At 37.3% G+C, this 27,421-nt stretch overlaps 1 protein-coding gene across 1 annotated transcript in view; it reads left to right on the top strand.

Annotated features, from left to right (window-relative positions):
* Positions 1-27,421, top strand: part of ADAM9 (ADAM metallopeptidase domain 9) — a 110,239-nt gene that overhangs the window by 16,709 nt on the left and 66,109 nt on the right. Inside the window, exons 2-10 of the mRNA XM_027865196.1 lie at positions 2,211-2,308; positions 5,826-5,890; positions 6,709-6,787; positions 9,509-9,585; positions 10,038-10,248; positions 17,115-17,180; positions 19,615-19,686; positions 20,826-20,995; positions 25,041-25,122. Coding sequence (XP_027720997.1) covers positions 2,211-2,308; positions 5,826-5,890; positions 6,709-6,787; positions 9,509-9,585; positions 10,038-10,248; positions 17,115-17,180; positions 19,615-19,686; positions 20,826-20,995; positions 25,041-25,122 — 920 coding nt within the window. The remainder of the gene's footprint in view (positions 1-2,210; positions 2,309-5,825; positions 5,891-6,708; positions 6,788-9,508; positions 9,586-10,037; positions 10,249-17,114; positions 17,181-19,614; positions 19,687-20,825; positions 20,996-25,040; positions 25,123-27,421) is intronic.

Genomic DNA, 27,421 nt, shown 5'->3' with positions numbered 1-27,421 from the left:
ATGGTGAATGGTGAATGGTGGGTAGTGGAGAGCTCTCAGCTCCTCCATTTAAGGAGAGCCGTCATTTCTTCATTTCTTCCCATCAGATCATGAGCTCCTTGAGGATCTGGTTACTCTATTGCCTTTTTTTTTTCAATCCTAGCACTTAACACAGTGCCTGGCACATAGGAGCATTTAATAAATGTTTGTTGATTGACAGCATGGGTGGTGGCAGTGTCAGGATAGAAGGGATCAAATGTGAGAGAGCTTATGAAAATAAAATTGACAGGTCTTGGCAATGGATTGGATATGGGGAGGGGGGTGAGAGAGAGTGAAGAGTTGATGATGACATGTAGGTTGTAAGCCTGGGAGGATAGTAGTATGCTTGACAGTAATAGAGAAGGAAGAGAGGATGGTTTGGGGGTAGGGGAAAACAGTGAATTCAGTTTTGAAAATGATGATTTTAAGATATCTACATGACATTCAATTTGAAATGTCCAATAGGTAACAGAGATGCAAGACTGGAGGTCAAGAGAGATAGTAATTAGATCAGGATTTAGATAAAATATTAGATTTAGATAAGATATTAGGTAAATCTGAGAATCATTCAACATAGAGGTTATAATTGAGTTGGGAGCTGATAAGATCACCAAGTGAAATAGTATAGAGAGAGAAGAAAAGAGGGCCCCGTTTGGACACCCACTTTTAACCCATGTGACCTGGATGAAGATTCAGCAAAGGAGACTTGAGTAATCTGATGGGTAAGAGAACCAGGAGAGAGCAGTGTCACAAAAACCTAGAGAGAAGACAGTATGAAGGAGAATAGGGTGATCACAGTGTGAAAGGCTGCAAGTCTGACTTGTTACTCCCCCCAAGTACCCCAATTCATTGAACTCCAGTGACTCCCTAACATCTCCAGGATCAAATATAGAATCCTATGGCTTATCCTGTGTATGTCTTGTTTATACATAGTTGTTTGCATGTCATCTTTCTCATTAGTCTGTGAGTTCCTTGAGGGCAGGGACTGTCCTTTTTGTTTCTTTTTATTCTCAGTTCTTAGCTTGGTGCCTGTCACAGAATAGGCACTTAATAAATTGCTCACTGACACTTATGCAGAGGTGATCTATTTGAAGACCTTCCATCCATGGCCATTTTTGTATATGTAGCAGCTTAGAAATAAAGAGAATAAATAGTAACTAAGTAAGAGTTAACAAAGATGAGAAAATGAAGGTAATGTTAGTTGACCTCTTGTAAGTGCTAGGCCAGGAAGGTTCTGCTTTACTAGTAGCGGGCAAATCTTTAGTGTGACCTCAGAGCATTTGCCGGTAAAAACTAACTGCTTCATTAAGCCAGAGAATAGGGAGGGCAGTGAAAGCAAATAAACTGTGAACAATGGAGACATTTACATTTCATGTCCAGCTTGTTAGTCATCATAAAGTGGACTGTGCTGGTCCCTCAGGGACAATTTGGAGCTGAATCCACCCTGAGGGAGGGGGTGTGTGTGTGTGTGTGTGTGTGTGTGTGTGTGTGTGTGTGAGAGAGAGAGAGAGAGAGAGAGAGAGAGAGAGAGAGAAGGGGACTGTGTCCTGAGCTAAAACTGAGGCTTATCTGGATAGTAGGATAGAATGCAAGGAAAGGGACTTTGAGTGCCTGGGAAGACCTGTCCTTCACTTCTGCCAGCTGGCAACATCTCTGGGAACTTGGGAAACCAGGAATTGATTTCATGAAACCTAGAATGGTTTTGGGACCTTCAGTACATATTTTCAAGTATCGGTGATAATTAGTGCTTGTTCTAGAGGAAAGACAAACAAAAAAACTTTTATTTCTCTTTTTACCTATCTACTGCAACATTCTGTTGCTTTTCTGTATTTAATTCAATAAGTTTTTACTATATGTCTTCTATTGCAAAGCACTTGGGATACAAAGATGAAAAACCATAGTCTGTGTGCTCAAGGAGATCTCAGTTCATTATGGAAGGTATGAAGTATATACAAGTAAATGTGATAGCAGACAGAGTGTTATAAAGAAATATCCGCATGAAATACTATGAAAAGATTTGAGTACTTCAATTAAGATTTAAGTTCTTACTTATCTCTTCTTAGAGATACTTTACTGTATGTGACATCTGAGAGTTTTTTTTAGAAATTTGTACTTTGAGCTCTTTTCGTGGGGAGCACATGTTGTTTTTCCCTTCTCATCGATTATAATGTGATTGCTTTTTCTTTTGATAGGTTTTCAGCAGACCTCGCATCTGTCTTCCTATGAAATTATAACACCCTGGAGATTAGTTAGAGAAAGGAGAGAGGCCCCTAGGCCCCATTCAGCACAGGTAGGTTGCCTTTTAAAAAATTTTATTTTATCTCAGTTTTAAAAAATTGTTAACACCTTGTATCATTATGTCACAGTCATTTCTGGGGCTAAAAAACACACCCTTCTCTGCCACCTTTCCATATTTAACCTTCCACTGGTTATATAGTTCTTGTCTTTGTCTGTTTTTAAAATGTTTATCCTTTTCCCATTTCCCACCTTTTGAATCAATTAAGTTAGAGTTTTAGTATTTTTCTTACATTTACCTTTTTAATTTGGTGTTGGTTTTGGTCTTTGCTTGAACAAGTCAGTGATCTTACCTGTACACTGGCAAATGAAAAGCTAGTAGATCAGTATTACTGGGGCAGGAGAATTCATTTAGGAACATAATATATAAGAAGACTGGAAAGGTAGGAAAGGGCCAGATTGTGAAGGACTTTAAATTCCAAACAGAATAGTTTCTGTTTGATTCCAGAAGTATTAGGGAGCCGTTAGATTTTGTCTGGTAATAAGGTAACCTGCTTAGACCTGTATACTTTAGGTAAATCACTTTGGAAGCTTTGTGGTAGAGGAATTGGAGTGATTTCTTGTCTACTATAGTTTAATATTTTTTTGTGGTGTTTTTCAGTACTTGCCTGATCCATCCAGCACCTTCCCCAATCTTTAAGAAAGTATTTATGATAGATTTGTGTTAGCCTTTTTGTGTAGTCTGCAGATCTTTAGTCATTTTAATTTCTTAATCCTGAGCAATATTTTCAGTATTTTGGGGGAGTGGGTAGTAGGAGGGGGGAATTTTAGCTTTTTATTGATTGTCCTTCTTGATTCTACTGAAGACCATTTTCCCCCCCATACGATTGTGCTCAGATTTGCAGGGTAATTTAGTTTTTGTTATTCTTTGTGTTATTGGAATATTATTCCACTCTGTTTATAACATTAACATATCCATGCAATTTTCTTGTGATTATGTATTAATTCTACTATCTGCTATAATACATCTTTGGTTTTTTGTTTGGTCATTGCTTTTAAGGAGTCCAGTCATTATTGCATTATTTCTCTTTGGCTTTTTTTCAGTCATTTTTGACTAGATACCTTATATTTTCTTCTATTTTTTCCCTAATCTTTTGACATTGCTGTAATATTGTTTGTTGTCTCATGAAATTATTGAGTTCAGATTGCTCCATCCCTATTTCAGGGAGTTTGATACTTGGGTTGATACTTGTGTACGTATCATGTATATTGTATATGTGTATGTTTTTTACACTTTCTGTTCTAAGCTGTTTAGCTTTTCAGTTTTTTCTTCCCTGAACCCTTATTTCATTTCTAATTTCACTTTTCATATCTTGTTTCATTTCTTCCACACTGTTGTAGTCCTTTATGTAGCCAAGCCATTTTTCCCCTCTCTCAGGATCTGCTTGTAGTTGTTGGAGGGTTGCTTTCTTCTTCTGTGTTTTACCTCTTGGACTTTTTTTCATCCAACAGACACCATTTGGATGCCAGAGAGCATTTTGGTCTTATTCCTCTATCACAGTCCTCCTTGCTCTGGTTCTTAACTCTGAGCTGACCCTGTCTCTTACTGTAGCTATCAGTTCTCTGAGGGGTGCGTGTCCAGGCCCTATTCCCTTTGTAATGACATATAGTTTGTGATTGGGATATGGCTTCAAGTCCATGATTACAGGAGCTCATAATAGCTCGTAATAGCCCCCTGAACGCTAGATGGAAGGTTTAAGGTTTGTTTGTAGAAACTTGTGCTGGCTTTCCTGGCCTGCCTCATCTCCCTACCCACCTTTGACAATGGGATCATTTACCTGTGCTTATGATGGTTTCCCTGGTGTGTCTCTCTTCCTGGCTTTTGGTTGGTTTACCTGTGATCACATTAGCTTCTCTGGCACAAACTGTCTTCTTGCCTCCAGTGGCTTATGCATTTATCTGTTCTTTTTCTGGCTTCCCTAGTGAAACCTCTACTCTGGACTTCTGGTTATCTTCATGACCTGTTCTAGACTGGATGAAAGCTCTTCTGATTCTTTTGGTTTCCTTTACCATTGGTCTTTTGGGGGAAATTTTCTGATATTTCTGAGCAGTATTCTCTCACATACTTTTGGTAGCCTCCCATATTAATTGATTTAATTTATAAGTTCTTACAAAATTCTTTATAGAATTTCTCTCCATCTTCTGCAATAGATTTGGCTCATAAACTGAGGGTATCTTCATGATGATCTTGTCACGCTCTTTATGAGTTGAATAAGATCAAGTGTTATTAAGTGTGTTTAATAAATGTCTTTTGATTACATGATAACTGTGATCCTCAACACTCTCTGCTCCCTTTTTGCTGTTCTGCTACCATCTTTTCAGGCACAGAAAGAGCTGCACAAGACTAAGGAGTATTTCATATATTTTTTTCCCCTCAGTTTTTGTGGATAGCCAAATGGTGTTAAACCTCTTTGTCCTTATTTGGACTGGTCCTCTGAAGTTGATTGTCCACCACAGGGACTACATTTAAATCCTTTTCAGTAAGGTGGCATCCGCCAGACATTGTCCTCCATTGACTTAACCTTTAATAACCTGGGGTTGCCCATATATCACGTTTAAGCTTTGGAATAATAGACTTCTTGTGGCCAATGTTCATGTGGCTTGGTAAATGGTAGGTGTGAGGGATTGTCTGATGTTGGCTACTGCCAAGTGGGGGTTGTGGCAAAATGGGGTAGGAACAAGATATTAGGAAGTAACCGGAGCTCACGCTCCTGAGGCAGGGGGCTGTGCCACGTGGGAGTGGGATGGCAGAGAACGAGTTCCTTTGTCTAGTCCTCTTCCCTAGGTGCACCATTAACCCCAGACGTCTCCTTCCTGACTTCCTGGGTCACGTACTTTCCCTTTGTCTGTGCACTAATCCCAGACGTCTTCTTCCTGTATCCGGTCCTAGCCTCCTGCATCACTTCCTCTCCCTTGGTGCGCTAAACCCAGACATCCCCTTTCAGTATCTGATCCTACAATCAATGACTAGTAGGCGGGCTGAGGAGGAGGGGCTAAGTAGGTACTTAGGAACAGTAGGGATCGGAGCTTGCTCTCTTTTTGCTCCTGCTCTCTTGCTCTGGCCTTCCTGCTTGGCCTTGCTGTGATGGCCTCTGAATAAAGCTCGAATGTTGGCACCTCCTGATCGGCTCGTCTCTGTGTTTATCCAGGTGGGCACCGAAAACTGGTAAGTAGTATGACCTTGGCAGCCTGCTCCTTATAGGAGGAGAGTGCACGGCGCAGCCGGCACAGGTAGGAACTGGGATTGGAATCCAAGTGTTCTGACTGAAAATCCCATGTTCTTTCTACTGTACTACACTACTTCTTGTTAAGGAGAGCTAGAGTACATCCATAAAATTCTGAGTGCAAATGCTCTTTTTACATGCTGTAGACACATTTCGTGACATTATCAGAAGCAAAGTACAAGCTGTATTGATCATTATTCTAATTTGGGATGTAATTTTTGTGTTTTGTTGACATAAATAATCAACTGAAAAGCAATTGTGACTTACTGTTTCTTTTTTTCCTTTTAGGACCAGGTGTCTTATGTCATTCAGGCTGAAGGAAGGAAACACGTTGTTCACCTGGAAAGAAATAAGTAAGAGACATTATCTAGTGGCTTTTTGGTAGCACTTTTTGAGGCTTTAGATTTTCTTTCTAATTAGTTTTTGCTTTAGTTAATTGGCAAATCAAACAAATAGGAATAGCAACAATGCTTTAAACTATTCATCTTTTTTTTTGAAAGTTGAATAAGAAAATGGGTTTCAATTACAGGAAGAGAATGTTAGATACAGGTAAAATAAGGTGTCTTTAATCAAGATAACAGGGTCGCAAGCCTGCAGCCTTGGGGTTCCCCACATCTGAAGAAATGGATGTTCCAGTCCTCCCCTTCCTCTCCAAACTTAAGAAAAAGGTTTTTATACTTTTAGGAGAAAAGGGGAAGGTGGTAGCAAGGTCTGGTCATGAGACCAACACCACCCTTGGCAATCTACCTCTCTAGCACTTTATTCTGGGTTTTTTTTTCCCTTCATGATCTAACTCTCCATAAATCCCCTTGAGCCACGCAAGGACATTAGAAGCCACTTTAGCAGATGATCTGGCTCAATCTGGCTTTGTTTATGGGTTAAGATCCCAGGGTGGGGACTTTAACCTAATTGCGAGTAAAGACTCCAAGAACAGGAATGCGAGGATATCACTAGAATTCTGACATTACTACTATTGGTCAGAGGGAGGGGCTTTCTTACTGTCAGTATGGCCTTCTGACAGAGATGATAATATTAGATTCGATATTAACAACATTCCTATCAAATGTTACCTATTTCCTGGTGTTAGACCATCTTTTCTAGAATGACTGAGCCCTTTTACGCATGTAGAAAAAAAGCATGACAAATGAAATATGTTTTATTTATCTTTTAGGGGACTGTTGCCCAAAGATTTTGTAGTTTATACTTACAGTGAAGAGGGGTCTCTGCTCTTGGACCATCCTGATATGGAGGTAATTTTTTTTCTTTTGCTCTTGGCACAAGACTTTAAACAACTGTATTTTTCAAATATATTTGTTCAGGCACTTAGTGGTTCATTTTTTATTTTAAAAAAACCAGAAAACTATTCTTGGGTAATAAGGTTTCATTTTGCTTATCAAAGGAAAAACAGAGGGCCCTGGTCGGTATTGTATACATTGAAGAAAAGTAGCTGATCCTTAAGTTTGTACATTTGTAAGTAAATTTTCTACAATTCTAGTTGAGGTCTTTAATTTGTATTCTACTTAAAGTGTGATAACTTGGGAAGTAGCTCTTCTTTCGTATTAAGCCACTGACATTTTACTAATAAGCATTTGTTTGCTGCTCTGTATTCTAACAATCTCATTGCTCACTGAAAACAATGACTAAAGAGGTGTGGTTCTTTCTGCAAGGGAATCTCTCCTGGGGACAGAGCTGGCCTGGACCATAGCAATTAATTATCATTTGTTGAATTTGGCTCTCTGTGATGTTTAGCTATAGCACAAGCAGTTCTACTTTTTTGTCTAAGCTAATCAGAGTATTTTCCTATTGTCCTATTTAGCAGTTAAATGTCACCCTATTCCTTTTATTAAAATATGTATAAATTAATCCCTTGTATCTGTTGTATAAATTCAAGGTTGTAGTCTTGAGGAATATTTCATAGAACTTGTTATATTGAAAATGTATTTTATTCTGCTGGGGTTTTAAAAAAAATATATATATATATATAAATTAATCCTGTATCTATGATATAAGTTAAGGGTCATTGTCTTGAGGAATATTTCCTAGAACATTTACTTGTTATATTGAAAATGTATTTTATTCTGCTTGAGTTTTTTGTGCTTTGAGAGATCTACTTTTCTTGATTTGCACGCCCTGCATTATGAAACAGTGGGCAGGAAAATCTTCTAGGTTTAGTTATTTTTTTGACAAATGAAAGAGCAAATACTTTGTTTTTTTCCCTCCTAGAAATAATTGTGCATTGATGTCATGGACCAAATGTCTTCTCCTTCTATGATAATTTTGGAAAACACCAGAGGCAGCAGAAGCCTTGTGGTGAAGGAGGAACAGCCTGAGTCTGGAGATCTGGATTCGAGGCTAAATTCTGTTACTTGAAATTGAATTCAGCAAATATTGCTTACTCTCTTTGTGATTTTGAATCTTGTTTTCCTCCCCTGTGAAATGAAAAGGTTGGATTACATCAGAGGTGTCTTATAACGAAACCCAGTAGAGCCCAATCCAAAATGTTATTGGGAAGTCTTTAGCAAAATATGTAAAAATACACTGCAACCTGGATAATGTGAATCCAGGTCTATTGGAGTTTAACATACTGGATTAGATGAACCACTAAGGGTTCATTCCAACTCTAAATCTTATGATCCTCTGAATGCAGTTTGTAGACAGGAAATGAAGTAGAAAATATATACATTTTGATATATTTTTCAAGCAGTGAACTTTAAGGTTCATTTTTGAGTGGTGTTAAGGGAAGCTGAAAACAGACTTCTCATAATTTTATGCTATCCGTATGGAGGTTTCTTGTGATCAAGTTTTATTTGAAGATGTATTTTAAATAGCATCAATAGATCTTGTGTAACTGTGAACTTACAAAATATTATTGTAGAGTTTTATCTCTTCCTGTTAGCTCCTAGAAAGACAAACTAATGTGAGTGGGGGTTTTTTTGTTTGTTTGCCAGTTGAAAGATTATCCCTCATTCTCTAGGCAGATTAAAACTGTTCTGAATTTGATATATTTCCTATCTTGTCATTGTTCTTTAATTTGTAATATTAGCTGGTAGAAAATTATATCCAAAATACATTTGTCACCTACAGAAAACTAGAAAAATCGAGTTTTAAATCACCACGGAGTAGATAAACATTTGTTAAATACTGAAATAATGCCCATATTTAGTGCATAAATAACTGTAATAAAGGTATTTTTGGAGGTGAACAGAGCTTCTAAGCTACTAAAGAAGCTAGATTTAGTAAATAGTGGTGGGTTTGAATTGTCACTGTCTGTTGACCAGTTTTAAGGAAAGGAGCCATTACATTTAGAAAGACAGTTCAGTTCATAAGTATAACAAATTGGCCAATGTGAGAAAACAGCAGTATACACCTTTAACAACAGTAATGATGCTTTAGTTAACTGTTTTCTTGGCTTCAGTCCTGTGTACTAGAAGACAGTTGACTGCTCTTGCTCCCTGTAGTATCTGTGTTTTGAAAACATTTTAAAATTGATCCTGTGATTTCATTGGTATAAGGAACTCCTGAAGAAGGAAGCCCCTTGTACCATGCAGGTCAGCATCTATGCTGCTTACTGTCTTGGAGAATTGTCTGGGGCATTGTAAGATGAAGTCACATAGTCACACTCAGCCAGTGTGCATAGAGGTGTTGAACCTTGGTGTTCCTGATCTTCTTTGACTAACCCCATGGTTGTTTGGAAATGTTAAACTACACGTAATGCTGCCTTGTTTACTTCTAGGTTGGAATGTCATCAGGGTGGAACTGTTTGTTCCTAGCATCATCTGGGCCCTTCTGCCTAAGCATTTGTGTACTTATATTATGGGAATGGAGAAATGGTATCTTAAAATTCCATTCTTAAGCCCTTATATGTAATGTAAGTTACAAACAAAGAGTTCTTGATAGTATATAGAACTTAATTTTAGTGGTGACTTGTAGCAATAAGATTGTGATATAGATAATATTTTTTTCTCATTTAGGATCATTGCCATTATCGGGGTTATGTGGAAGGTGTCCCAAATTCATCTGTTGCACTTAGCATTTGTTTTGGGCTCAGGTAAAACAATTTATTAAATCTGCTTTTTATTTAAACATTTTTTAAAATCTCACCTCCAATTTCTTTTCCTTTTTGCTGTCATTTTATCTCTATGAAACTTTGGAAAATTCCAGATATAACTGTTAGGGGTTTTGATATGTAATTTGAATGTGCATTGCTTTTCTCCAGTAGTTTTGTATATTACTGTGAGATGTTGTGTAGCGTGTAATGGAAAGGTCTCTAGGCTTTGAGTCTGAAGGTTGGAGATTCTTATCTTAGCTCTGTCACTAAGGCACGTCTTTCAGCTTCCATTTCCTCATTTGTAAAGTGGTTAGTTTAAACAATCTCCAAAGCCCCTTTCATATTTAGTATTCTGTGATTAATATAAGCTTTTTTAGTTTTTGAGAATGTGAACTTTTTCTATTTAAATGAATTTTGCAATTCACTAATTTTGAAAGTGATTAAATTTTTAGGGGATTGCTGCATTTGGAGAGTACCAGCTATGGGATTGAACCTCTAAAATCTAGTTCTCGTTTTGAGCACCTCATTTATCGACTGGATAATGTTCAGCAAGAACCTCTGGCTTGTGGAGTAACTACTAAAAACTTGAAGAAAGAAACCACAGAAAATGGAGAGAAAAAGGAATTACAGAAACAATCTCTTAGTATGACCCAGCTGCTGAGGGTAAGGAAACTCCCTTGTGCCCCCTACTGTTCAGTTTAAAAAAAGATGTTCTTAACATGTGTCTGTAAACTTGTATGCAAAAAAAAGGTATATCTTTCATTTCACCAACCTCCAACTGAAATTTGGCATTACCTTCAGTAATGAATTTTTAAAAGCCACATGATTCTGGAAAGGGGGTCCATAGGTTTCACCAGCTGCAAACAAGGTTATGAACCTCTAGTTTAGAATTTTCATACAACTCTTTAGAAATAGATCAGATGCTGGCAGTGTCAGTCCATAAGCTTAAAGAAAGCTTGATAAGCAATATTATAACCCCCACAGCTATGGTATAAATTTGTATTATTTAATGAATATGGCTGCATTTCCCCCTCTTATAATAATAGTGAGCATTTATATACTGTTTACTACGTGCCAGACACTTTGCTAAGCACTTTACAACTACTGTCTCATTTAATCTACATAACAACCCTGAGTCTCCATTTTGCAAATGGGGAAACTGAGGCACACAGGTTAAATGATTTGCCCAGGGTCACCCAGCTAGTGTCTGAGGCTGGATTTGAACTCAGGTCTTACTGACTCTAAGCTTGATGCACTATCCACTGTGCCACCTAGTTGCCATGCCACCCTTGAACCTCTCCCCCCTTTATCATTTTGACAGAGTACTGTAGAATCAGAAGTACTGTATACATGTGGCCTCTGAGCATTTGAAATACTATGGTATTGTATTTTATTTCTTGGCAGACTGCAGTGAGATGTTCTAGTATTTGCCATGTAGGCACAGAATAGAATGGTAATATGAGCTGTGAGACACAGGATTAATTTGGCTGGACACACAGTAGGTTTCCCTTGGAAACAAGTTTGATTTTTAGGGAGTTCCTGGGACTGTGGTTTTAGCTTGTAACAAAAAACTAGGAAATCAGGCCAAAATGGTCTTGATAGGTCTGATCCTAAGACTTAGATTTGTTCAGTTCCATTCAACAAGCATTTATTAAGTGTTTATATGTATGTAAGGCATTGCTGGACAGTAGATTCAAAAGCAAAAAGGAAACCATGGTTGCTCTCAGGAAACTTCCCATGCTATGTAGAGGATATAGTACAGATCAGTAAATGCAATGTGTGTACAAAAATAAGTACAGAGCCAACTTAAAAATGTTTAGGTAGATTTTACATGTGGATTCAGGATCCATCTCGTGGAGCCAAGATGGCAGAGTAAAAGCAGGGACTTGCCTGAGCTGTCCCCAGTTCCCTTCCAAATACCATTAAAATAACACCTCAGATTGAATAGTGGAGCAGCAGAACCAATGAAAGGTCAGAGTGAAACAATTTTCTACCCCAGGCCAACTTACGAAATCAGCAGGAAAGGTCTGTCTCGCTGGGTGGTGGTCAGACCTGGAACCAAGCTTGGATTACACAGCCCTTGGCCATAGCAGGCCTTGGGGGTGGCTGTATCTGCAACAGAGGCAGCTGCAGCAGTAGGAACTCTCAGCCCACAGATAGTAACAGGGTTGGACAACTGGTCAGAAGGAAATTACAGGAGCTCCTTTACTGGAACTGGCTGCAGGACCCTGTTGTCATTGCCCATACACAGTCACAGACCCAGGGTGAAGAGGATCACTAGCTGTTTACTATGTGCCAGACACTTTGCTAAACACTTTACAACTACTGTCTCATTTAATCTGCATAACAACCCTGAGTCTCCATTTTACAGATGGGGAAACTGAGGCAAATAGGTTAAATGATTTGCCCAGGGTCACCCAGCTAGTGTGTGAAGCTGGGTTTGAACTCAGGTCTTACTGACTCTGGGCTTGATGCACTATCCCACCTAGTTGCCATGCCACCCTTGAACCTCTCCCCCCTTTATCATTTTGACAGAGTACTATAGAATCAGAACCACAGGGGTAGAGAGGCCCTAGTCACAGTTTCAGGGTGGAGAAGAGTGCTTATAGTCTCTTATAGACCAGAGTACAGGCCTGGAGAGCAGTGACCACACCTCTCCCCACATCACATTGCCTTGGAAGAAGCAAATACTTACAGATTACCCTCCCCCCCCCCGAACTAGCTCTGAAAACATCAGCAAGGAAGGCTCGAAGCTTGGGACAGTGCCCCCTCCACCCGACTTTAACATAAAGTTATAATTCAGAGGATAGGCTGGAAAAATGAGCAAACGACAGAAATCCTGATCATAGAAAGTTATTAGGTTGACATGGAAGATCAAGACACAAATTCAGAAAGCAATAAAGTCAAAATAGCTGCATGCAGAGCTTTAAAGAAAAATGTGAATTGGTCACAGGCCCCAGAAAGGAATTCATTGAAGAGCTTAAAAAAATTTTTTAAAAGTCAAATAGATTCAGGATCCAGAAAGACTTTGACAGAGTAGAACACTGGGCTGAATCTAAGGTGAAATTCAGTAGGGATAAAAGCAAAGTCTTAAACTTGGGTACAGAAAAATCAATTTTGCAAGTGTGAGATAGGGGAGACGTGGTTAGGCAGCAGGTTGTTCTGAAAAAGAGTTAAGGCTTTTTGTGGACTTCCAGCTAAGTATGAGTCAGCAGTGTGGTATGGCATTGAAAAAAACTAATGTGATCTTGGGCTGCATTAAGAGAGGCATAGCTTCCAGGAATAGGGAGGGGATAGTCCTCCTATACTGTGACCTTATCAGACCTTGTCTGCAATATCATATTTAGTTCTGGGACCCACAGTTTTAGGAAAGTCATTGACAAACTGGGAGAGTATTTAGAGACCAGTCATGATGGTGAAGGAGTTTTAAGTCCATGTCATGAAGATCAGTTTGTTAAAATTGATTATCTGAAATAAAAAGGAAACTGAGAACAAAGTTACCGAGCCATATATGATTTAATTTGCAAAGCTAGTATTTGCATATTAAGCCAGGTCACCTGACTTCTCAGAGGTCAGAAACAAGGAGTGATTTACAAAGATGGTTTTTACAGCAAAAAAGAGGAATTGGAAAAGTCATAGAAACTTGTTTTGAACATAGTTCAATTGGACAAGTCAGGTCACCTGATTAGTTAGCTTCTCCAAGACTTTCTTAATCCTGTGTCTGATGTCCTTTCCTCCAGGTGGTACCTTTTGTAACCAGAGAGTACTGGGAAAGAGGAATTTGTGGTCAGTGGTTAGCAGCCACCCCACCCATCTTCCTTAGTAGAGTCTATGACTCATTTTAGACTCTAGCTCAAGAAAAAAAGGAGCTTATACACTAAGAGTGGAAAGGGAAACTTAGCCTCTGGATAACCTTTGTCTAGCTGCCAGAAAGAGGGACTTAGCCCCTGGTCAACTCCTCTTTCTGCCTAGACTTAAGAGAGTATCTATGTTAGTCTGGCTTATTTTAGGGCTAGCTTTTCCTAAAGAAGGGAGCTTAATCCTATAATCAAACTAAAAATAAATCAAAGTAATCAAAAAATAGTTGATTTCTTTTTCAGATTGAAGGACCTGGGCATGTTTAGCCTGGAGAAGAGAAGACTTGGGGGTGGGGAGGTATGCATTAGCTGTGTTCAGAGAGAAATTAGGCTTGGTCATTTTGGCTCCAGAGTAGAAAGGACCAATTTTGATGTCAGGCCTAAAATTTTGTAAGCAAAAAGATTTGCTGACACCATGAGCTGCCCAAAATGAAATAGGCTGCATGGGAGAGAGTCTTCAGACAGGGTTTGGACAACCACTTTTCAAGCTCATTAACAGTAGACTTTCCTTCTCTGTATGGGTTAGACGAGGTGGCCATTGAGGTGCCTTCAAACTCTTTAATTTTCTTTTAGTTTTTTGGAAGCAACAACCAGGAGAATTAGAAAAGGCCTCTTTTAAGGAGGTGCCATTTGCTATGAGCCATGAAGGTAGCTAGTGGTTCCAAGAGGTGGATGTGAAGAGGGAGGACATTTCCAACCTTGGGAAGTAAACTGTGCAGAGGCCCAGAGTGTTTGGGGAAGAACAGGTAGGAAACTTTGGCCAGAATTGAGTGTGTGAGGGAGAGTGAGTCTGGTAAGATGAGTAGGAGACAAGCGCAAAGCTTTAAATGCCAAACAGATGAGTTTGTACTTTGACTTAGAGGCAGTACCAGGTCATAGCAGTTCTTGAGCACGAGTGACATGGACCAATCTGTGCTTCAGAGACATTTATTTGGTGGCTGTGTGCCTTCAGTCCTATTAATGGGCTGCTTAGTAAATCTTGAGGTAAAATCACAAAGTTGTGCAGACCAGATCTCCTACAGGTTTGTTACATAATTTCAACTAAGCCCTCACTGCAGAAAGGCAGTCCTTTTATACCTCCTTTTTAACCGATTTTACTCTCCCACTTAGCCCAGCAGCTCTTCTGAAGGTTACCTCATTTTTCACTGAAAAAATTGAAACCATTCACAGAGAGCTTCCTCTTCTCCTTGTTCCTCATCTCACATCACTCAGATATCTTCCACAGCTATGTCCTCCTTCACCTCTCTTTCACATGCAGAAGTGGCCCTTCTCTTTGCCAAGGCAGACCCCTCTACAAACACAAGAGATCCTATTTCATCTCATATTCTCCAGCATGTGGCCACGTCCAGCATCCCTGCTCTGTCAGGAATTTTCAGTTTCTCTGTCTTTAACTCACCACTTCCCTACTGCCCACAAAAACAATTATGTCTCCCCCATTCCCTTGATCAGTCCAGCCTCACTACCTATCATCCTATACCTCCCCCCCCCTTTTTTGGCTAATCTCCTTGAGAAGGCCTTCTACAATAGGTATCTCCCTTTCCTTTTCTCTCATTTTGTTCTTAATTTTTGCAATCTGGCTTCCTTCCTAATCATTCAACTGAAACTTTATTTTCAGTGTTATTGGTGAACTCTTAATTGGCAAATATAATGGCCTTCTTTTAATTCTTATTCTTTTTGATCTCAGTGTAGCCTCTGACACTGTCAATCAACATCTTTTCCCTGATTGTCTCTTTTTTAGATTTTCAGAACACTCCTCTCTCTTGGTTCTTCTCTTACCTGTTTGAGTGCTGTTTTAGTCTTTCCGTCTCCTTTGCTGAATCTTCATTCAGGTTAACTTTTAGAGTCCCCCTCAAGAAGCCATCCTGGGTCCTCTTCTTTATCTGTGCTGTTTCACTTGGTAATCTAGTCAGCTCTGTTGATTATAGTTATTGTCTCTTTTTTCTCTCTTCTTCCTTCCCTCCCTATTACCATTGAGGGTACCGCCATGTTTCTGGTCACCCTGTCTAGCAACGTAGGTGTTATCCTCATTTCTTCATTCTATCTCACCATCACTGACCCCATCCAGGCAGCTGTCAGGACCTGTTGTTTCTACTTTTGTAACAGTTCTCATATATCACTCCTCTCCTCTGACACTGCCACCACCCAGGCGCAGGCCCTCATTGCCTCACATTTGGACTAGAAGAAATGGTCTCCCTTCTCAAGTCTCTCCCCACTCTAATCCGTCCTCCGTTCAGCTGTCAAACATCAGTCTGACCTCTCCCTATTTAATAACTCCAGTGGCTCCCTCTTACCTCCACGACAAATAACAACCTGGCCCATTCTTACCTTTCCAGTCTTCTTACCCCTTACTTCTCCCCATACACTCTGCAGTCCAGTGACACTTACCTTCTGCTGTTCTTTACAAAAGACACATCTCCAGACGCCATTCATTTCCATTGGTAGTCCTCCTTCCTAGAATTCTCTCCCACTTCCTCTTGCCCCCTGGCTTCCCTGGCCTCACTTATTTCACAGCTAAGGGCTCGCCTACCAGAAGCCTTTCCCAGTGTCCCTTAATACTTCCCTTAGTGCTGCCTTGGTGCTTCCCTCTGAGAATACTCCCCAATTTGTCTTGTATAGTTCTTGTTTGTACATAGTTCTTTGCATATTGTCTCTTCCTTTAGACTGAGCTCCTTAAAAGCAGGGACTGTTGTTTTTTGCCTTTCTTTATATCCCCACTGCTTAGCACAGTTCTGCACACATAGTAGATGCTTAACAAATGCTAGTTGATTGATACTAGAAGCATCAGAAACAGTGAGCCAAATTACCAATATAGTTTCATGTCAAAAATGAAGTATTAAAATAACAAACTTTTCCCTGCGGTGTAGAAATAGATTTTCCCTTTGGTGAAAAAAGAGAACAAAAAATTCTCCCAAATTAGTATTTTCTATTTAAATTCTATGACTTCAGAAAACCTAAAGTCTACATGTGAAAACTTGTTGTAATATATTACAACTTCAGCCTAGAACCGACAGTTCTGTCTTAGATATTCAGAAGCATAATTTAATTTTTTAAAGTTTCTCCCCTTATCTCCAAGAATGCTATACTACTCTCAGCTGTTGTATTCTTTTTTGAATAGTATTTTATTTTTTCCAATTATATGTAAAGACAATTTTTAACATTTATTTTTACAAAATTTGGGGTTCCAAATTTTTCTCCTTCCCCTTCACTCTTCCCAAAATAGTAAGCAATTTGATGTGGGCTAAATATGTGCAATCATGTAAAACGTATTTCATTATTAGTCCTGCTGTGAAAGAAGAAACAGACCAAAAGGAAAAAACACACACAAAAAGAGTGAAAATAGTTTGCTTTGATCTGCATTCAGAGTCCATCAGTTCTTTCTGTGGATGTGGGTAGTATTTTCCATCACGAGTCTTTTTGAATTGTCTTGCATCATTGTATTGCTGAAAGGAGCTAAGTCACTCGTAGCTGATCATCACGCAACGTTGCTGTTACTATGTACAATGCTCTTCTAGTTCTGCTCATTTCACTTTGCATTAGTTCATGTAAGTCTTTCCAGGGTTTTCTGAAATCTACTTCAGCAGTTGTATTCTTAAATTATGGAGGATTAGGGCATGTTCTTTTGTGTATGTGACCCTTTGAATTTATTTGCCTTTATGATTGTTCTCTTGGCAGAGAAAAAGAGCCGTCCTTCCCCACACCAGATATGTGGAGCTGTTCATAGTTGTAGACAAAGAAAAGGTAAGATTATTGAATATTTTTCTTATTTTATTTGAAAAGATAGGCAAAGAGTGAGCATATTACTGTGGAGAAAATCCAAGATTTTTCTATTTTGAAATATCTTTCCTAGGAATTCTTCCGTCACATTCTCATAGCTTACCTTGACTGAACCTTTTCTGACTATGAAGGCAGGCATTGAGACCTTTCTTAATTTAGATCCCTTAGTGAACATGAGTCAAGCGCATCAGGTGCTACTTTATTGTTTGATCAGACTCTTCTCCCAGGAATTTCAGATAGTCGTATATCTTCATAAGCTGGAGGCCTGCCCGTTTTACTGTACATGGAAGTTGGACTGGGATTAACAAAAGAATAACAGAAAGATAAAATCTTCTTTCAGCCCTAAGTTCATTGATGAAATGGCACAGTGAACCCAGATGGTGACAAGGGAATTTGTTTGTTCATAAGAAGATAACACTCTCAGCTTCATCAGTTTTACATAACCATTACAATGTAACCATGTAAAAGAATTGCCTCTGCTCTTGGTTCCTTCCTAGAATGCTATCAGCACTGTTCTTAAAAATGCAGAGAAGTTAACGTGATTAGACATCCCTTCTAACTAGGTTTTATGTGTAGGGATGATGACCATTATAAATATACACATATGTGTGTATAGATACATACTCATACCGCTCAGTTCTGTATTTGTGGGGGGCGAAAAACTAAATATTGACAATATGAATCTGTCTGAAAGTGAGTATGTATGTATAAATATATGTATTTAGTGGGATAGGTTCAGAGTACAACTTGATGACGTTCAGAAACTGAGATTCAGATTTGTTCATTATAGGTTCATGCCCTTTAAGTGGTAAAAGGCATAAAGCATAGGGAAGATAAATCAATGTGAGTTGTGTCCCTAATAATGAGTAAATCATCTATAGAGTGTATTTGAAAAATCACAGAAGTAGATACTGCAGTATTTCAAAGGTTCTTTTAACTGTATATGCTGTGTCCCTAGAAGAAATGTTACATTGAAACAAAAATGTTTGATAGTAAATACCTAAATTTCATTCAACCCCTCCTATGACTAATTTGATTTAAAAAGAACTTCGATTTGTTCAATTTGTCTCATCTTTTTAAAAGACTATAAAAACAACATCATAAATTATCTTGAATATTTACCCTTTGGTTAAATGATTAACATTTTCTTACTTAGATCATATGTAAATCACAGAGAAGTTGTTTACCTGCATTTATCAAGAGTTTCCTTGCCAGGGTTTTTCCTCTGCTAGTGAAATCACAGGTCTAATCTCTTTGTGTCCACATAGTATCAAAGTAACCTTTTTTTTTTTTTTGGTGAATAAAATTAGTCACACTAATTGTTTTACTTTATATGACAAATGGACTAACCATATATTTCCGTTTAAAACCAGTTGTTTTGGTTGAACTCTAGTCACATATAAAATCTAGCACATAAAATGATTGATGATGGTGCTTTTAAACTGCCCTTCTTTGACTTATCAAAGAAAAATGTTCCATCAGTTTTCTTAGACAAATCAGTCCCAGCCATTTTTGTTTATAGTACAATATTATTTTTTGATGTGAGGGATCATGGCCCACTGAACATGTAAGTTAGCCACAGTAGGAGAGTCAGGAGACTTGCAAATGCACAGTTTCCCTTTTAGTAAAAGCAGTTGTGTTTGTTAAGTTCTTTGAAAGTTCACTGTCTGAAGTGTTTTGAGGTTAATGTTTATGTCTAAGAGATGTTTTGTTTATTTTGTGAATACTATACTTATTATACCATTGTACCATGTATAATCTTTCATCTGCAATAATATGCAAAATTTTATGATACAGCCTTTGAGAACTACTGTTTTTTTTAATTGACCTGATAATAATTTAAGGTCATTAGATGTTTTTATACTTTTAAACCTTTCCTCTCATCTCCAGAAGGTCAACTACCAGGCAATTTTATTTATTCAGTTTTGTGCCAAGGCAGCTCATGAAGGCAGTCTACTGATGGTTTGTGAAAGTTTTGTGACCTGCCTTGGTGGAGGGAATACTTAACATCAATGATGAAGCACATCTTTTGAAACTTCAAAGTATAAACCTTCTGTACTATAATATTATTAAACCTGTTTTATTTTTAAATGAGTATAAATTTGGTCTAAATATTACAGTTAACTTTACTGACTTTTAAACCCTTGCTTATTTGGAGGAACATTTGGGTTATTTCACGTTTTTGAAAACCATATCATTTTATGTTTAATTCCCTTTATCTGTCTTGTTGTCTTCTACAGATTGTCCTTAACTTTAGACATAGATGTTAAGATTTGTAAGCTAATCATACTAATTTGTTGTTGTTGTTTTTTAAAATCCCTTCTCAGACTACACTTTTGTCATTTTACTTATCCTGATAGTCATTTTCTTTCTTCTTTTTTTTTGTTTTGTTTTTCAGTATGACATGATGGGGAGTAATCAGACTGCTGTGAGGGAAGAGATGGTTCATTTAGCAAACTACTTGGATAGTGTGAGTTGTGGTTAATGGCATGGTAAAATATTCATTGTTTATATCAGACCTTCAGAATGGATTGTAAATTTCTCAGTTTGAACTCTGAGTCATCCAGGGAGTTGGTGGTGTTTAACTTTGAGTCGTACAGAGCTTTATTTCTTAGATTTGCAGACTGTCCTGCTTTGTGATACTTGTTATGTTTGAAACAGAAGTAAAGGTGTAGTGGGTGTATCAAAAATACTTTTAAAACTATAAAGCTCCTAATTTCATGGAACATATGTTGTAAGGTTGATCTGACAATGTCATTTCAATATATGTGAAACCTTACTATAATATTACAGTATTAATAATGTCAATCAAATAATATTATAATAATGTTATGTTATTATATGTAACATAATATATTGTAACAACATTGTTATATATAAATAATATTATATTATTTGATTGATAGCCTCCTTAAAATACTTGTTATGTAGTTTTCATGGAACTCAATTCCTTTAGTAATGTTGCTTCAACTAATATTATATTTTTGTGGATAGAGTTAATGATTTTAGATGGAGAGAAGTCTCTATCAACTTGTTAGCCCTCAAAGTACTTGTCTAGGAATATTTGACTTTTACTGACAGTATCTCCATATTCTTATTAAGGGGAAACTTTTAAAATAAGAATTCCCTTCTACAGTGAAAACTTTGGTATAACAATATTTGCACTAAATATTGCATAGTGCTCTTATATATATTCTCTTATTTGACCATCACGCAACCCTAGGAGATAGGTGTCATCATTGTCCTCATTTTGTAGATGAGGAAACTGAAGCTAAGAGAGGGCAGTGACTTGCCTATGGTCACACAGTTACTAAGTCTTAGAGATCGGATTTGAACCTAGGTCTTCCTGACTCCACTTCTGTCACTTTGTCAACTATACCCACTGTCTCCTTGTAATTTGGTATAAAGTTGTAAAGTAGCTTTATCTCTAAGGTAATACCAAGGTATGTATTCAGAAGAAAACTAATGGCATTTTATTAACAAAGGAAACAATTTCCGTGGGACTTAGTTATAATTGTTTTACTTACATGGATGACATCTGTCCCACACTCTTTTTTTGGCCCATGTTCTTAAATGCATTTTTGGGTGGTGTATTTTTCTTTTTTCCAGATGTACATTATGTTAAATATCCACATCGTACTCGTTGGGCTAGAGATTTGGACAAGCTCAAACCAAATCAGTACGGCTGGAAGTGCTGGTGATGTGTTGGGGAACTTCGTACAATGGCGAGAGAAGTCACTGATTCCACGTCGGAGACATGACAGTGCACAGTTAGTTTTGTAGGTGATTTTTTTTTTATTTCAAATAGTCTTATTAAAAAGTGATAATTATTTGATAATCACATTTATTGCTACTGTTTTCTCTCAAGGCTTCTAAGCCTTAGGCAAAATTGAAAACTCAGAGTATGACTGCGAGGTAATGACTGGCTTTGAACAGAACTTGTGCAGCCAAGCGAGTGTCGTTCCCTTCAAATTAATTACTGTGGAAATCTCTGCATTTTGTTTAGAAGATGCTTCCATTGTTCAGTTTATATTTGGAACTCGTTTTTTGGCCATCAGAGTCAGCACTACATTTTTAAAAATCTTTGTCTTGTGAGGGTAGATCTGACTTTTGGAAATAACCAAAAGTTATTTGGAGAAATGTTTCTGGTCAGCAAAGTGAGTAAGTTAGCAGGTTATACTATTTGGGGGTAAAAATAAGTTTTTATCTGTGGTTCATAAATTGTTTCTGATGGCAATTCCAAAAGTAGTTTTAAAATATTTTGGGCAGTACATCTTGGGAATAAACGTATAGCCACCTTGAATTTATTACTTTGACAAGCAGTATTTTCATAATTGTGTAAAGTATAGTATGTTCATTAAGTCATACATTTTGGTCTTCCCGTTTTGATATCATCCCATTCTGATCGCTTATTGTGATGTGGAGGTGAACCTGAGTTCTTGAAAACTATACCACCAGACCACAAGCTCTGGAAGGTTTTATCAAGGCTTTGACTATAGTACCAGCAGCAAGCTCTGGTCTTCTTTTTCTTTCCTCAAGAACAAGCCTAGTAAAGTATGAAGGGGTTCAGAACTGGTGGGTTGGTCACTAGATGATGAATTTTTTGGCTGTGGCAGTCCATGAAACAAAGAATACAAAATCTCCATTGGTCTAAGGAAGTCCTCTGCCTCTTCTACAGTGACCATGGCAGAATGGTAGAAAAGGGGCAAAGGGAATTATTGAAGTACGTAGTTATTAGATTATCTATAAACATTTACTGTTGGGTTTTAAATGTAGAGATCTTTGTCCCATGACCAGTGAGTGACTATGCAGTACTATTAGAGTAATTGAACCAAATTAATGTTGACATTTTTGGTATAGATAAAACTGGAGCACATAAGGAAGTTATAACTAAATGTTAGGGAGAGTCCCAGGCTATTCTTAGAGAAGTAAATAAAGAAGTTGGGAGAATTGGTTTCTTTGTTCACCCAAAGGAAAAAAGAGACATCATGACATATGGGCCACTTGACCATCTTACTTTGTAGTCTTTATAACGAGCATAAGCAAAAAGACCAGTAAAATAATTGCTGTTTATATGCCAACTTGTATTGTAGTGGCTGAAGAGATAGATAACTTTTATGAAAAACTTAAAAAGATTCTCCAAAGCATCGGCATAGACCTTGATTCTGGTAACGTTAGTATGAAGATGAGGCTGGAATGGAGAAAAATTTAATAGAAAATAAGGTCCAGTAGTAAGAAATGAAAGAGTCAAAGGCTTGTGTATTTGGCAGAAGGGTCATATATTTGTAAGGACATATAGGTGTTTTCTTCAGAAAGAGTTGGAAAGCACTGGACGTTGTGAGAAGTGAGCAATATTATTTTTATTTTTTAATGAAATTGACTGTATATCTGACAGATAGGAGATGACTAGTTATGAATTTTGGATTCATTTTTAAATCGGTTTCCTGAATGCAGTTATACCATTGACTAATTAGAGCAAACGTCAAATAATCCAATATTGCTATTAACCTGTGATCTCATTAGTAGGAATTGCCTCTGATAGTAAAATCACAGACTTCTTGTGCCTACTCATTCATTGGTATTTGTTCATTGCCTCCCTTAGCTTTGTTACAAAGTCCATTCAACATATTGAGAACCTTCCTTGCATTATTTTCCCATTGTGTGGATACTAATAGTTCACATTGACTGTTCCTTGGTTGTTTTTCATTCCTGCTATATTGGTTGTTTTTCATTCCTGCTATATGACTGACCCATTTTTTTCTAGCTATCTATTTATCCAATGATTTACTTTTTAACACTTTTCCTAAGAAATTCCTTATTGACAGTATTTTGCAACCTGCTCACATCTACCATGCCCCTTCCTGTAGTCCTTGGGTGAGCCTCAACTTCAGTTTTTCAGAGACCAGTATTCTGTATCTCAAAGCCAGACAACTTTGCTAGATGATTACTAGTATTAAAAAGGATAGACCTTTTTTTTCTTTTTCTTTTTTTTCCCCAGAAAGAAGCATGAGGTCATTGAAAGAACTGTACCTTTCCTCAAACACTTTGTAACCCACCTTCCCCTTGGACCTAACTCATTTTCTGTTGTATTGTTTGTCCAAGCCATTGATAGAAAACTCTGTAGGTTGCCTTTCCAACTACATAGTATAATCAAGTTAATAGATATTTTTCATGAGCTGAATTTTTCCTTTCTAGTATAAAGATCAAACTCTCTTAAGTGACTGTGGTCACTTTTAGTGAATAAATGCATTACAATGATTTTATTACATTATTATTACATTTATTACACTATTCCTATGTGTAAATAATTATACATAGGAATATCTTGAAGACTTTGTCATCTATACAGAATCAACTTGGACTTTGTGGTACACCTCCTTCATAATAGTGTCAAATAACATTAGCAGACAAACTCAAATTTTTTAAAGGAATGTGATGTGATGTTCTCAGCAGAGTGGGTCAAGTGAGAGTGTACTTTGGGAAGCTTGAGGATTCATGAGATTTAGAACAGTTGCTGAGGAGAATGGAATAGAGAATCGACTAGGTAAGATTAGAATGTTTGTGTTAATGTAGTGAGAGCCCTATTAACCTTAGATATAATAAATTTATAGGGGTTTTCTGGTTCCTTTAGCTCTGATCAATAGCGCTTGAATAAGAACAAGGGCAGTACTGGGTTATGGACGGCAACCACTGATGGTAAGAGTAATATTGGGTTGCATTTTGGAAAGTCATGATTAGTCATAGGACAAGGTAGACAAAGGGCATGAATGTAAAGGATACTGAAGAATTGAGTTTCTTTGGAAAGGGGTTGAGATTGGGAAGAGACAAGAGCATAGCCAGTACAAGGGAATGAATGGAGGGATAAAAGGAATGGTTGTCACAATAATAATGAAGAACAGGGTTTGGGATAATAGGGAAATTTATTTGACACCAACAGCTCATGAGAGCTCTCTGGGTACTAAGTTGTGGAAGGGTATTTATCTGTTCCAGTGAAGAGATGAAGTACAATATCCTTTTTAAAAAGACAGGGAATATAAGAGGTGGTATGGGATAGTAAGTCAGAAGACCTGGGTTCAAGTACCACATTTGGTACTTAGTTAATGTGTAAGCAGCTTACTCTCCCTAACTATTTAAAAATGTATAAAAGGAAGGAAAGAAAGAAAGAAACATACATTTATTAAGCACCTGTTATGTACCAGGCTCTGTGCTATCTGCTTTACAAATATTATTTCATTTGATCCTCACTATAACCCTGGGAGGTAGATGCTATTATTATCCTCATTTTATAGTTGAGGAAACTGAGGCAAACAGGGGTAAGTGACTTGCCCAGGGTGACACAGCTACTAAGTCTCTGAGGCTGGATTTGAATTCAGATCTTCCTGACACCAGGCCTAGTGCTCTATCTACTGTTCCACTTAGCCCCTACAAAAGGATAAATTGTACAAAGCCCTTCATCAGGGCTTCTGAGAAGAAGGCACTTTGTAAACCCTAAAAGACTATGGAAATATAAGCTATTATAATTGTACAATACTGTTTAGGAGGATTTCCATTAAAGTGTTTTAATTTAAGCAAGTTTAGTTATTTTAAAGAGTATGTTATAGTTACTGAACAAATCTAATTATGTGGAAAACATTTATTACAATGGATGAGCAATGTTCGATGACATCATTGCAATGTTGCTCTGTTCGATTCTGACTATATATTTGACACAGCTTTTCCTACTACTGTTTCCTCGTGACAAATCTGATGACATCATCCTAACCAGCAGAAAAGATGTTTTACTTTATTAGTCAAGTTACATTTTTTCTTCCTCTGGCAATTCAGGAAGAAGGGCTTTGGAGGGACTGCAGGAATGGCATTTGTGGGAACAGTGTGTTCAAGAAGCCATGCAGGAGGCATTAATGTGGTATGTTGCTTTTTTATTTACTGCTCATTTATTTATTCATTTATCTACTTGTGTAGCTGTCTATTTGTTAAATGACATTTTAGTTTTTTCCCCAAGTTAAATGTTAAAATGATTTTTAACTTTTTTTTTTAAAGTTTTGATCTCTAAATATTATACCTCCCTCTTTGCCCTCCCCCCTCCATGAGATGATAAGCAGTCTGCAATCTGGTATAGGTTGTATGTGTGTAGTCATGTAAAACATATTTCCACATTAGTCATTTTGTGCAAGAAAACTTGAACAAAAAAAAAAAGAAAGTGTAAAATAGTATGCTTCGGTCTGTATTCAAACATCATCACTTCTTTCTCTAGAAGTGGATAGCATTTTTCTTCATGAGTCCTTTGCGATTGCCTTGAGTCATTGTATTGCTGAAAATAGCTAAGTTATTCACAGTTGTTCACTGTACAATATTGCTGTTACTTTGTACAGTGTTCTGGTTCTGCTCACTTCACTCTGCATTAATTCATGTGAGTCTCTCTAGGTTTTTCTGAAATCATCCTGCTCATCATTTCTTATAGCACAGTAGTACTCCATTACAATCATATACCATAGTTTGTTCATCCATTCCCCAATTGATGGGCATCTCCTCAGTTTCCGATTCTTACCCACCACAAAAAGAGCTGCTATAAATATTTTTGTACAAATGAGTCCTTTCCCCCTTTTTTGATCCTTTGGGATGTATACCTAGTAGTGGTATTGGAGGATCAAAGGGTGTGCACAGTTTTATAGCCCATTGGCTATAAATTGCTCTCCAGAGTAGTTGGATCATCTTACAACTCCACCAACCACGCATTAATGCCCCAATTTTCCCACATTCACTCCAACATTTATCATTTTTCTGTTTTGTCATGTTGGACAAACTGATAGGTATGAAGTGGTACCTTGAAGTTGTTTTAATTTGCATTTCTCTAATCAGTAGTGATTTAGGGCATTTTTTCATATGACTCTAGATAGTTTTGATTACTTCATCTGAGAACTGCTTGTTCATATCCTTTGACCATTTATCAGTTAGGGAATGACTTGTGTTCTTATGAATTTGACTCAGTTTTCTATATATTGGAGAAATGAGGCCTTAATCAGAGATACTTGCTATAAAAACATTTTCCCCAGTTTTTTGCTTTCATTCTAATTTTGATTTCATTGGTTTTGTTTATGCAAAACTTTTAAAATTCAATATGATTAAAATTAACCATTTTATATTTTGTAATGCTCTCCATATCTTATTTTGTCCTAAGTTCTTCTCTTATCCATATCTGACAGGTAAATTATTCCATGCTTTCTTAATTTGCCTAGGTATTACCCTTTATGTCTAAATTAAGTACCCATTTTGACCTTATCTTGGTATGTGGTGTGAGATGTTGGTCTATACCTAATTTGTGCCTCACTGTTTTCCAGTTTTCCCAGCAGTTTTTGTCAGATGGTGAGGTATTGTCCCAAAAGCTTGGATTTTTGGGTTTATCAAACACTATCATTTACTACAATGTATTGTGTACCTAATCTAGCCCACTGATATCATTTTGATGCTTACTGCTTTATGATACCATTTGAAATCTGGTATGGCTCAGTAACCTTCCTTCACATTTTTTTCATTGATTCCTTTGATATTCTTGACCTTTTGTTCTTCCAGATGAATTTTGTTATTATTTTTCTTGCTCTGTAAAATAATTTTTTGGTAGTTTGGCATGAAATTGGTATATTAATTTAAGTAGAATTGTCATTTTTTAAATAATTGGCTCAGCCTACCCATGAGCAATTAGTATTTTTCCAGTTGTTTAGATGTGACTTTATTTGTGTAAAAAGTGTTTTGTGGTTGTGTTCATGTCGTTCATTCCTGAGTTTGTCTTGACAAGTAGACACCTAAGTATTTTATATCATTTACAGTTATTTTAAAGGGAATTTCTCTTTCTCTCTCTTACTGCTGGCCTTTGTTGGTAACATGGAAAAATGCTGATGATTTATGTGAGTTTATTTTATATCCTGCAACTTTGCCAAAGTTGTTAATTATTTCAATTAGTTTGTTAGTTGATTCTCTAAGTATCCTGTCATGTCATTTGCAAAGAGTGATAGTTTTATTTCCTCATTCCTATTTTAATTTCTTCAATTTTGTTTTCTTCCCTTATTGCTATAGTTAACATTTCTAGTACAATATTGAATAATAGTGGTGATAATGGGCATCCTTGCTTCACCTCTAATTTTATTGAGACAGTTTCTAGTGTTCCCCATTACAGATAATGCTTACTGATGGATTTAGATAGATACTAC

This window comes from Vombatus ursinus, unplaced genomic scaffold (genome assembly GCF_900497805.2).
Source record: "Vombatus ursinus unplaced genomic scaffold, bare-nosed wombat genome assembly UNPS02014778.1, whole genome shotgun sequence".
NCBI classification, from domain to species: domain Eukaryota; kingdom Metazoa; phylum Chordata; class Mammalia; order Diprotodontia; family Vombatidae; genus Vombatus; species Vombatus ursinus.
The sequence above is the reverse complement of the archived record's forward strand: the minus strand, read 5'-3'. Positions and strand labels throughout refer to the sequence as shown.